At 37.6% G+C, this 13,800-nt stretch overlaps 1 protein-coding gene across 4 annotated transcripts in view; it reads right to left on the bottom strand.

Annotated features, from left to right (window-relative positions):
• ADCY2 (adenylate cyclase 2) overlaps positions 1-13,800 on the bottom strand; it is a 216,387-nt gene that overhangs the window by 116,450 nt on the left and 86,137 nt on the right. For all 4 annotated transcript variants that reach the window (XM_035552763.2, XM_035552764.2, XM_035552766.2 and 1 more), the window contains exon 4: positions 3,833-3,982. In XM_035552763.2, coding sequence (XP_035408656.1) covers positions 3,833-3,982 — 150 coding nt within the window. The remainder of the gene's footprint in view (positions 1-3,832; positions 3,983-13,800) is intronic.

Consider the following 13,800-nt stretch of genomic DNA (forward strand, 5'->3'; position numbering starts at 1 on the left):
GGCACGCAAAGTGTCACACTCAAAATCTTATTTATGGGCAACTGGGAAACAGTTTGTGTGTGTAACTATCTATCAATCCATCCTGAGGCCTTGCGAGCGTAGTACAAATCACATGGCCTGACACTAGCAGTGGCAATCCCGCATTGCTGGGCAGCATGTCTACACAAGGCTGAGGACAATGGCAGAGAAAAAGGGAAGATATTGGAAGGTTTTCTTCATAACAGTTTTAGTTGTTTACACTTTTCCGAGTTAATTAGATAATTTGGACTGTGACTGTTACTGTTATTGTAACTGAAATACTGCTAATAATTGTATTTTCACTAGATTGTTAAGACTTTAATTAGACTCAGAATATATTCTGAGCTGTGTATTCGCAGTGCGCTCCCTTTTGCCCGCAATTAGTTGAGGCCTAACAATTGGTGCAGATGAGTTTTTAAGTTTCTCCTAGCATGCCCAGAGAAGCTGTGAATGCTCCACCCCTGGAAGTGTTCAAGGCCAGGCTGGATGGGGCTTTGGGCAACCTGGTCTGGTGGGAGGTGTCCCTGCACATGGCAGGGAGTTGCAACTGGGTGATCTTTAAGGCCCCTTCCAACCCAAACCATTCTCTAAAAGAATGAAAGCCAGGAAGCCCTCAGAAAAACTGTGCTATGTTCCTGAAAATATTAATAGGCTACATTTTAAAAATGCATTAATTGAACTTACAAGAATCCACATTTTATAATATTCACTCCAAATAATATATTTCAAATGTTTCTGCTCTTCACTAATGGCCTCAAATATCACAAATGCATGAGGTCTTTCTGTTTTGGACTCATTTTAAAGCAATTTTGAAGTATTGCAGTGCTTGTAATGAATGGTTCACCATGTTTCAGTGAAAAAATTAAAATGCCATTCAATGATTTAAAATCTCATTCATTTTCATCTGCTACCTGAGTGTTGTTTCCAAAACCATCATTATACTGCCTCCTTTTCAAAGATAACATTTTAGAGAACCCACTGAACACCAACACCTTACAAAGATCTCTCCAGTCTGTTGTAAGAACTTCTTAGACTATTCCTATGCCTTATAATACAAAGCACCAGAAGAAAGAGAGAAGAGCAATTATGTTAACTACTTGTCAGCATCAAGATCTTGTACTCAGTGTTAGTGAGTCATTACCCCTACAAACTGTCAGCCAGGCTGTATCAGTGAGACACATAATGTTATGAGAGGCTATTTTAAATATGTATCTTGAAATAAGGTTGCAAATCTACAGAGGTCAGAATAGTTTCACAATTCGTTTTATGTACACTGAAAAGTTAGAAAAGCTGTGTGAGAAACACCAAAGCAGGCATACAAAATAACGCCTTTTGCCACAGGAGTTTGAAACTGATTTTCACAACACTAATGGGATTAAAAAAAAAAAAAAAAAAAACAGACGATAAATAAATAAATAAATAAACAGTTCATAAAAGTCATGGCTCCTAATACGCAAACATCTAAACATATACACTTGTAGGCAAGCACATATTATACAGGGCAAACCCAAACCAAGCCTAAGTATTACATCTATGCAATAAATCATATGAAATTGTGAAGACCTTGAGCACATTCATAGGCCTGAACAGCCTCACCTGGGCCTCCAGCCACCACCTCTGCCCATGGGCCTAGAAGCCCCATTTCAGCTCAGCCCTGGGTCTTCAGCCCTGCCTGAGTTATGCTGTAGGACCTGGCTGTGGATCCCATCATATCTTGGTCCTTGGTTGACGTCCCAGCTTCACCTCAGACCTGCCTAGCAATTGCTGGATCTGACCCTGACCTTCCTTCTTGGCCTCAGATCTCATCACCACAAACTTTCTTGATGTTCTGGACTCTCACTTGACCCTTGCAGCCAGTACTGGTTTTGGCCAGCTCACCTTGTACTGTGGGACAGGGCTCGTGAGACCCCAACTCTTCTGGGAGATGTCATCACCTTTGGGAGTAGCCAGCCTTTGCTGTGCCTTCACAGAAATACACAGCGGTGTAGATACAATACTTCTAACTTGTATCTGGGTATATATACACACACCCCTGTTTCACCAGATATTAACATGTGTTAGTCTCCCTTGAAAACACTGAATTCAGTGTTTCTCTTGAGTTCTTTAGAATAATTGTTGAGTGGTAATTCAATATACATATCTACTAATATAATAAAAATGGTGTTCACAGAAAGGTTATTCAAAAACAAAGAAAACAATTGAAAAGCAACAGCCAACTATATCTGGATCGCTCTTTTCTCAAACAAATTAGGAGGAAATTAATGGAGTAATTTGGAATATGAATTGTACCTATTACATAAACAATCAGAAAAGACATGATGTCCATGAGTGCAAATTTGATCTAGAGCCCTAAGCATTTAGAAGCGCATCCTACGCTCTGCACTTGTGTAAAAGTAGCTTGTGGTGCTTCTCACTGAATTATTATTTTATGTGTGTGAAAAAGATATCGTTTCAAGGGTAAGACTACAACCTTTCAGAGGCTAATAAAGGTTTTGATCAAACCCAGTGTTTTTTAATATGCACCTGCTCCTTGTGTTTCAATGTATCTCTATCCTCTATAAATAGCCATCAATATTATTGACTTGCTACCTTAATACTAACAATGGGGATGATCATCTTAGCAAACAAACAGTATTAAAAGACACTGAAGCACATCCACTTCTGGACTAAAGCTTGCAGACACAGAAGTACATCACTCTGGAGAAGAGTTCTTCTCAAATTAATCCTCATTTACCTTTTCACATTTAAATATCTGGCATTCATAAGTGTTGTGACAAGATATGCATCCCCTTGTCTTTTTAGCTGCAAAAACTGTGACATGGGTTAAGATGAATGTTATAGGGTTGAGAGGATAAAGGCTGAAGAAATCTACGTAAGAAGATCAGATGATCCAGTTGTTTATCAGAGGTCAGAAAAATCATTAACATTCATTGCATACTTTGCTTACTTCAGTTTAATGAGTCATTGATCCATCTGTTATTAGCAACAAAAATGTCCAAATGCAGACCTGCAATACACTGAAGTGTGTACATGCCTTAATTTGATAAATTTATCAGTGGGCTCTATTCTCTGACCCGTAAGAGTTCATAGAAGTTTCAGTCTGGTGACCTTGAGAGCAAAATACACCTATCTTCTTTACTACTTGATGAACTAATTTGTATTTCAAATTTTCTTAAATGAAACACCTATCTGTCAGGATGATAGGCACAGTAAAGAAGTTGCAAAGAGACAAAGAACTATATAAAGCAATCAGAGAAGCCTTTTATTCAGCTGCTACAATAAATGACAGATAGTCTCATTATGCAATTCCCCTAGCTCTTCTTAACATACCTGACCCCTAGAACTATATCACATGATTCATCAGTATTGTAGTTTCAAATACTTTTCAAGAACAGTGCAGTAATATCTTCTGGCAATGATTTTACAGTACCAGTCTTGGGCATGAAGAACTGATGATTCCCAAAGCATGCAAGTACATCACACAGCTCATCCAATGAGGACAACAACAAGAAACAAAAACTATCTATATAGCATTTCCACTTCCCTTATAAAAAAATATTTTCATAAAACAAACAGAAGAAGAAAGAAGAATAGAAGAAAATATGCATATGATGACACAAATAATCATAATGCCATCTTATATTCAGATGGAAATTGTGGAAAACCCCATACAAAAGATTTTGTATATTTCATCAAATCACTTTCAGTAATTCAATAAATGTTCCTGCACTGACAAACATGATCATACAGTAACAAATAGGGAGGTGACAGCGTGAAAACATCAAAACAGACCCAAACATGACTGTGACTTTACCTGTTGCCGCTTCTCAAATTCCAACTTGATACGGGATTTGATGCAGTTGCATGTGTCCTGATACGTCTGCTGCAGTGCCAGTTCCATGAGGTGTTTGTGGTATGCTCCTGCCAAGTTTCCACAGATGAAAATGATTACATTTGCCAATATCTAGGGGGTTAAAAAAAAATGTGTCAAGAAACTTATTTAAATTAGCAGATTACAGACCTAACCTGCAATGAAAGATTGCTGCAGCAATTACATATTTTGCTTTTGTTTGACTCCTAGCCAAGGTTCACCTTTCAAAAAGCCTTCACAATCAGTGGAAAAGCCCCCGCAACTATTCTGTTTTCATTTAGGATGAAATAAGAACAATAATGAACAAAATTTGTCTATTCTATGAGGTATACACTTACCAAAAAATAAATTCAGCTCATGTTCTACATCCACTGTTGAGTATTATTTAGGTGGGAGCATGATCTACTGCTGTAAAATGATAGCTACGGCTCCTAGAAACAACACCAGAAGCCACATGATTGCCAACTTCTTCTGGAAAGACATTTTCTTTTACAGTGACATACGATTAAAGGGTAAAAAGACACTAATGTCAACATCCAGACTTGCATTTTCTCACCCTGACCCACAACCACCTGTCAGTCAGCTATAAACATCAACATTGCTGAGGCTGAGCAACATTTACATTGCAAGAGGTAACATCTCTCCTCTAGAATACGCTTTTAGCTACTGTCAAAACACTGCATTTGCCTAAAACACAAAGCTAAATCTATAAAATTTACTTTCAGGCTTACAGCATCAGATGCTCGATGTGTACAACAGTACATGAACGCGAGAAATTAATTTGCTTAAAATCAGGATAAAAATAGTTTAAATGTAACATTTCTTCTGAATTGAGTGCAAGAGAGATGACTACAGAAAAGCTTTTGAACTCAAAACAGTTTTATATTTCATTTTAAATCATCACTGCTTGATTCTGCTTTGATGTCAGTAACGTCATGGTGCTCTCAGCAGACATGGATTAGTGAACAAAGAACTTGTGAGAGATTACAGCAGAAGGGTAGTGTGTACAAACTGACAGTCACAGCTGGTTTTTGAAATGAAATTGTTAAATGAGAACAAATGCCTTAAAATAAAGATCACTGGGCACAGAAAATTCTCAGATATGCAGTGGAAAGTTTTTTGCCACAAAGTGTAAACTGATGTTAATCAAAATTAATGATCAATGCTGTCATGAGTTGTCACAGAATCAGAGAATGGTTTAGGTTGGCAGGGACCTCTGGAGGTCATCTGGTCCAATTCCCCCCCTCCCCGCTCAAGCAGGCCCACCTAGGGCAGGTTTCCCAGGACTGTGCCCAGCTGACTTTTGAAGATCTCCAAGAGGAAGACTCCACAACCTCTCTGGGCAACCTGTGCCAGTGCTCAGCCATCTACACAGCAAAAAAACATTTCAAGATGTTCAGAGGGAGCCTCTTATATTTCAGCTTGTGCCCACTGGCTCTTGTCCTGGCAGTAGGTGCCACTGAAAAGAGCCTGGCTCCATCTCCTTTATATACCCTCTCTTCAAGTATTTACCCACACTGATATTTTGCCCCAAGCCTTCTCTTCTCCAGGCTGAACCATCCCAGCTCTCTCAGCCTCTCCTTATAGAAGAGTTAGTTGCTCCAGTCCCTTCACCATCTTGGTAGCCCTCCACTGGACTCTTCCAGTATATCTATCTCTCTCAGGGGGGGACATCACTGGACAGAATACTCCAGGTGCAGCCTTACAAATCTCTACGTACAGATAGTTCTTCAAAAGCTTCAAATGAACTTGCTAAACGTACCGTCCAGATTCATAAAGTTATTGACTACTGCAAAACATAAGGAATACAACCAACCAAAATTAAAAAACATACTGAGATAGCTAGATAGAGGAGTAAATTATGAGTATCATCTTCACAGGCATAGAAAAACAGATTACAGTTTTATGACTGAACCAGCTGAAGTGAGAAAATAGATGGAAACAAGTGACTGACAGGCAAGGAAGCTAATTAACCAGGCTTTTCAGATTCTCAATGGGGTAATTCAGCCCACATGAAGCTCTGTGCTGGCTTCCAGCACCTGAATTAGGCTGCTCAAAGCCTATTGCCATACTTAGTGTAGATGTAAGATGTAAGAACGTAAGTGAATATGTAGATTGAAATTGTGTTCAAAATATCGTTAATTCCTGTGGCTAGTGTGGAGTTCATTCAGAAATGTGTCACTAAGCGACTGACTTAGAAAAAAATTTCCAGGAAAAGGATGAAATGGTTTCTAACTCAGACCAACAGCTGTTTTATCTGTGCTGCTTCAGTAAGTATTTCTGCTTTTGTCAGTAAGTTATTGAATGAAACACAATTGACTAATGGAAAATACAAATACTTCTGAGTTTCTCTTCTCCTAAATCTTGATTTATTTTTTCCTGAACAGCAGTCCAGTTTCAACACATAGGGTGGAGATGAGCACCATCCAGGGTTTGCTGTAAATTCTCATATGCATTCTCCTGGAAAGAACAAATTCAAATTTTTTCAGACCAAGGGAAACTTAACCAAGCTTGCCACTTCCTAATCTAGTGTTCTAATCAGCATGCAATTGTATAAAAATTCCTCCTGTCCTTCTGTCAGGCACCTGCTCTGAGAAGACTCCATGCTCTGCATCATTTCATTCATTAGAATGAAATCCTGAGTCAGAGTAGACTTCTGCCTTGTCATTTCTCCAGGCTACAACCCTACAAGCCCATTTCTTTTCCTCCATTTCCCTCCCCACCCAGCAGATCCGTTTCAGAGAATAAATGAAGATGAAGATGATGTGGCTTTTCTGGTGGGAAGCGCTCTTCATTTTGCTATGAAAGCTCTTATCAACTGTGCAGAAAAAGCTGTAATCAAAAGCCGTATAACAGAAGCAAGGAGTACCTTAATAGCCTATGTAACATGGTTTGGGCTCTGGCCCCTGTCAAGTTGGACAAGACTGAGACTAGACCAAAAAAGGTATAACCAGCAATGGTAACTGACCAGCATAAAAAGCATAGGATGACCTTAAAGACAGTACTGCATGAACCTAGTTAAGCTCCCTTACAAACAATGTATGGAGGGAAAACACAAACAGTAATATTGATAAACTCTAGAAACCTCCCACTCAATTTTCCAGATAGAAATACTGAGTCATACAGCAGTTCTCTATACAGGCAGCAGAGAAGCAAGTACATCTCCTTGGCCACCTGGATCCCTTTACATACATACATTAACTGTACACTGTGGCAAGGTTTTCTGTTAGATCAATACCTAAATTCAATGTCTACAAAATGTGATCTAAATATGAATAAAAAATTAATGCAAGGAACACCAAGGAACCACTGAGAAGCATCTCTAAGTACTCCAAGTACTAGCTGGTACCTCTAGTCACTCAAGGACACCTGATCGACCATGCCTGATCTCTCCCTTCTTTTGATCTACAGAACACTGTGTGTACTTCCAGGCAATACAGCATTTTCTGAATTGTATTTTTACATTCAGGCAGATGTGTTTTTTAGTACCAGAGACGATAAAATGGTTTGATGTCTAGTGCTTAACTAACAAAACAGATTATATTTAAAAGCAAATGAAGACAAAGTTAAGTAGCTATGACTAATTTCTCAAGAGAGTTGTAAAGTTAACTGAGTTGCTCAGAAAAAGCAGTCTGTTGTATAGATTGCACTTTAATAATGCAATTTCCTAGTTCAGTTGATGAAAGCTGCCTACACATGTACATGTATACACGGAAGTACTATGCTACATATGAATAAAGGAGTTATAATATAGGGTGATTCTGAACTAAAAGACAAATCAGTTGAATAACTTACTAACTATTCAAATAACAAAAATAAAATCAATGCTCTCTACAGAGTTCACCTAACTGGAAAGCCACCAGTTTATTTATAGGATTTTTTTTTTTTGAGATACTCTTTGGATTTACTGCAGTTCTTGGATGAGCAGAATTTTCACCAAAGAAAAAGAAAACAACTTTTGAAGTCTGAGCCCAGTTTTCTTCTAAATAAGAAAGCTCAGGAAATGGAAGGTGAGGGGTGGACAAGAAAGGCTATAATTTATAATGTCTGTATAGACATTAATGGGAGTAAAAAAGAAAATCTTGTATCACTGCCAAGGTGCAATTTCTCTGGCTCTGCGAAGATGAATAGTCTCTCTTCCCATTGGACCTTTCTTTTGATGGTCTGTGGTGTGACTAGCCAAGCTAGGAAACAATTCTATATTTCTTTGGAATCTTTAAGGTTTTAGATTCAGGGAAAATTCAGCTAGAAAGAACAACACTGTACAGTTAATACAGTTAAAAGAAAGTGAAAAACAGCATTTTAAATAGGATATGCTCAGCCATAGTGTAAATCATTAATTCGCATGGCCACCATATACTATGCCTAATACTATTATTTTAGTAATGTATTAGAAGGCTCTCCGGCTATTGCATACAGCACTCTTGCCCAGGGAACTCTGTGTAGTTCTAGTTCATGTTTCCACACCTATAAATGTAGGAAGTTGGAGTTCCAACATTTAATACATTTAATTTCCAGCAATAGTATAGCTGCATGATAGCTAATTTGACAGATGATCGAAATGCAAAGAGATGGTTTGCCCATACAGCAACTGCCCTTTCAAAAACGAGCAGTTTGGGGAGTAGAAAAATAAATGAAGTCTGGATTTCTACAGGTTCCTTTTACCCCTTTATTTCCTTATTTATGAAATAATTCCAACTCCTCATGCAGGCCAGTGGCTGTTATAACTGGCCTAGAACTAGTGATCAGGTGCTGCCTGGTCAGGCTTGGTAACAACTGCCATATTCCTAAATTGGTCTTAGCAAGAGCTCCAATTCAGGCAAGGTCTCTGTCATGACAAAGTTCACATTTTTCATAAAAGAATGTAGTGTTCTTTCAGATTTCTGTTTGTTTCAGAGCTGATGGTGGAAATTTATGAATTAAAGTTATTTGGGTGCAGAACTAGACAGATTGAAGAGCAGACAGAACATGGGCAATTGCATACATTTCCTTAGGAAGCAAGAGTAAAAATTAATTCTTAGATGACTGACATATTTAGTACTCTGAAAGGTAAAAAGGTATTTAAATCCTCATGAAAAACACAGTAAGAACATACTACAGATGAACGAAAGAAACAGAAAGCTCAAGTACCCTCAGATACTTTATACTAAGCAGAATCTCAAATATTTCTCATAAAAATCTCTAAGTAGAAAAGTTGTAATTTTACAAGAAGCATCCCAATTACAAAAAAAACCCTAAGATTTCATTGAAACAATGGAGAATCAACACAAAAAATAGTTTGAATTTTTTATTTCAGGTATCAGCAAATGTTCCATATTTTTCAGTGCTACAGTAAATTTAGTAAAAAGTCCCTTTGTGGATGGTAATGACATTGTACAAAACATGAAGTTATGAACTTGTGGTTATATGGCACTTTCTTCTAATTTGCACATATAGGTCTTTTAGGTTTTGCTATCAGAGCATTGTGGGCATCAGCAAGATATTCCTTTTCGTATTAAGATTTCTTATTGCTGCAGGCTGTTTTGGGGAATGGATGGATTTATTTTATTCAGCTCTGAACTTGTATCTGAGCCTATCTATATGCCAGTGTGGATGAAAACAGATCATAAACTGCAAATTCCTGAATCAAAACAAAAAAATAGACTAGAAACAAGAGTCAGAGTTAGGGTCCCTTTAGAACACTTCTGTGTAATGCACCATCAATATCATGAACTGATTAATGCCTTCATGTTTTTAATGTATATATTTTTTGCCAGAAGGGAGCTCATTCTCTTCACTCAGGAGGAAACAGCCAACCACTGCACTCCCCTTTCTGCCTGCAGGGAGAAGAGTTAGAGTTATTTTATATTTCCACATGCATCAGGGATCATTTTATTTCTCTACTACTAAAACTGTTTGAACATATTTGAACATGCAATTAATTGGAACGGAATGGAACAAATCTACAAACTTAGATGTACATTTAGGTAAAACTAAAAGGTAACTTCAGGTTTGGCTTGAGTTTTGGAACCAGAACCCGTAAACAACTGATACTTTCATCCAAATTAAAATCTCAATGTTATTCCAGAAATTGAGAGTCACACTTCTCATTTTTGAGATACCCTCAACCTTATCTAAGTAATTAACCTTCCTCACACAAAAAAAAAAACAACTCTATAAAAAGGACCAAAATGTGTAATATATTTACTCACGGGACTAGTCTGCTGCCAAGTTAATTCTGTAACAGTAGATTTCTCCTCCCATCTCCTCAGCATGAGTATTGCTAGGAAATTTCTCCTGTACTTTCTACAAGCCTTCGTGAAATTTCTTCCATAATACCTACCAGACTTCATAAAATTTATTCATGAAACATAAATCATCTCTGAACATATTTCAATGTCATTTTTCATATTTTGGCAAGTTTTGCTGAAATGACTCAATAGGTTCAAAAGCTACCAGAAGAAGGATGGAATAACAGGTAGTGAACAGAAAATCATCAAGCCTCGTTTATGTAACAACTTAGGCTAAAAATAAAGTAGAAAAATTAGTGAGGATTCCTTCTTTAAGTCTTAATGCTGCTTTTTACACCACACAATTTGTAGGCGTTTCACCATTTGGAATGACCAATAAAATTAACCTAGGAGAGCACTAGGTATCTTTCTTCTTTAAAGAGTAGGGTTAAACCCTCCTAGAATTGCATGCTTGCTTCCATCTTCTAAGTATTCAAAATCCAGAGAGTTTTCCAATGGGAGGCGCTCCACCACCACTCATCTTCCAACATTCATTTAATGTTCAATCCAGAGCCCCAAAGTAACATGCTTATTGTCAGCTTGAAAATACTTAATAGATATATCTGAACAACTACCAGTAGGAAACTCAAACCCAAATTAAAAAAATCCAATTCACAACCCAACCCATTATCATTTTATATGGTTGGGAACATCTAAAAATAAACTGTAGCAGAGAAACTGGAAGTCCATTAAAATTTTCTCTATGTATGTAAGAAATAATTAGTCTCTCACCACAACTACAGACTAGTATCAGATAGATAATTAAGAACTGAAGTATAAAAGGAATAGAAGAATTAGTGCAAGTAAGTATATAGTATTAAGTGAAAAAAAGAAATTAGAATTACACAGAAATCATCTCACAGCAGAAGAAAATGAAGAAGTTTTAAAATGAGGAAATGATTTCATTCACTGCATTAGCTTCTGTATTACTCATACTCTGGAGAAATATTACGAGTAAATCAACTGCCTCGAAGAGTTTGTGGTAGGACCAGACAGTGCTCAGGCTGGAACATGATGCCGATCAAGGTGGTAATAAAAACCACCCAACTGTCACAGACGTTTTTAAGGAAATGCATTACAGTTATAGACATATCTGTAAGATGAATCTGGGAGTCTAAATGTCTCCCAGAAGTAATACTTTGTTGAACATAATCAAATCATTTTTACGCTGTCAACATTTGATAGCATGTTTCAATAGTTTGATATGAAATAGCAAGAGTATCATATGCTGCCTCTCAAACAAGGCCTTTCCTCCATAGGTCTTTTTTTTTCCAACTCTCAAAGAAAAAAAATGACCTTGCAGCCATGACAGGAAAAGTTGAATATAATTAACCAGGTGCAGAGCCGCCAACCATCTTGCTCTTCATCATGTTTTGGGGGTATAGATGTATGACAGGATAGCTAAGCAATGTAGTATCCAACAAGTACTGTACACTCTCCTCTCATCCTACAGGAGAGACTATCCCTCTTTCCTCATGTGATCCCCAGGCAGTCTGCCCAGATCCTACAGCAGAGTGGGTCCCGAGGCAAAGAAGAAATTACAGGCTGCACAGAACAGTAATACATGAACTGCAGAAAAAAATACACAAAAGGGAGAGTAGGTGGCAAATGACTAAGTTTCACATACTGCATTTTAGACTAGACATGCCTGCTATTATTGTTAACAACAAACAAACAAATTAAATACTCCAGATTATCTCCCATCTAGCCTGTTTATGGTAGTTACAGGAACTTCAATCGTATCATGGGAAATGTTTCCATAACTGAGGAAATTTAAATCACATTTGAATAAAGATGTTTTGGAAACAAATTAACTGCATGTCTTTTAGCTTGCCTATGCTGTGCTCATTTGCTAGTTTTGTGGGTTTTTTTTTTTTTTGAAGAACTACTGCAGTAGGGGACTACTGAAATAGTCTGTAACATTACCTGACACATGGTGAATCCATCTTTAATTAAGGTCAGCATGACCTAGATCACAGCAAACATCTCCAAGCTTTAATTCTGACAGGAAAAATCAGCTCACAAAATAGAATCAGGTATCATCTATGTTAAGAGAAACAAATCAATCTGGATTTTAAAGTAAGGCTATAACTGTGTCAAAGCAGATACAGCAAGGCTCTTTAGAAGCTCCATGACATAAGAGTAGACGCAATTTTTCCCCCCTTTTTTGTGCTGCTTCGAAGTTTGTCAAAAGCAATCAACATCAACACTTACTTCATGGAGGGAGGGGGAGCCAGCAACCTATATAAGAATTGTCAGGTTAGGAACATAATATTGATCTAAACAACACTTGCAAGCTGCTGCCCAAGATTATTTCATAATCTTTTTCACCTGGTTATCAATCATTTTTATGTAGTTTTGTATTCAAAGCTCCAACAGCCTCTTCATGTGATGGTCTTCAGACCAAAAGGCCTACTCAACACCACTGCCTACAGTATTCTTGTCCCACTCTAAAAGCACTAGCTCCTGAAACCTCACAACTCATTGCAAGATAAATGGAAAATTGATTTTCAAGATGCCTAGGTGTGTAGCTCACATGGAGATCAAAGCACCCAATATAATCTTCCAAAATGGCTTTTAGGCCCACAGATACCTTTGAAAATTTGGTCCTAGATCATTTCAATTGAAACAGCCTATTTACACCTCAGTCACATCTGGCAACTACCAGCTCAGGAGACTTTTGTTCTGACTCTTCTCACCCTTTTTCCTTCTGCCAATCATTTTCCCTCCTTGAGTTTTTATGCATGAAACAGTTCCAACCACCTGGAGCCTAAGCCTTGCTTTTGAATAAGTCAGTAAAACTTCTCTCCAAATTAAGTCTACTGAGGTGCAGCTAGCATGGCAGAGAAGCCCCATCCTCCAAAGGTTTTGTAAGACCCACCACTGGTTGGTCTGCTTATCCACCAAATCCCGTGACTAAGTCAGTTTGTGTCACTAAAACTGAGAACAAGATAGGCCTTCACAGGTGTCTTCTGTAGGATCTGCTTGACCAGGTGGTTGTCACAGTTCCTTCTAGCTTTTTAATCTGTACATTAACCTCTATTTCTGCCTGATCAGCACACTTAGGACCCTAAGGCACTTTCTGGCCCTAGGCAAGTTATAATGATTTCCAGGCTCATACTGATGGTACAGTGCACCTCCTGTTCCAGGTGAAAAGTAATTAAGTTTCCCACAGTGCAGAAGGAGACAAACAAAAATTGCAATAACGAAACCTATTAAGTTACATTGATTTTTAGAAATCCTTAAGAAAGCAGGATGACTTTTATGAACCATATAAAAAATTTAAAAAATACACAGTATTTGATACATCTGTTAAGAGTACAGAAGAATATGACAAAATATAAAGCTTTCTTTACCTCTTCCAGGTATGAGCTCATACAAAAATAGCATGTTACAAACATTATATATCAGGTTTAAGGTCAAACTGTATGAAGATGAATATTAAAATCAGCATTTTATCAATAAAGAGATGTAAGAAATGGAGGTACTGAGACAAAGATGACACTTCAAAAATGACACTTCACATAAATCAATATGACTTCAAGAGGGAAAGCCAGAGATACAGGTCAGCTCCTCTGAATCCCAAAGCACTGTACCTTGGCACTGATGAACTCTTATCACTTCTCTTTTGTTAGAAAACAA

Source organism: Cygnus atratus, chromosome 2 (genome assembly GCF_013377495.2).
Source record: "Cygnus atratus isolate AKBS03 ecotype Queensland, Australia chromosome 2, CAtr_DNAZoo_HiC_assembly, whole genome shotgun sequence".
NCBI lineage: Eukaryota > Metazoa > Chordata > Aves > Anseriformes > Anatidae > Cygnus > Cygnus atratus.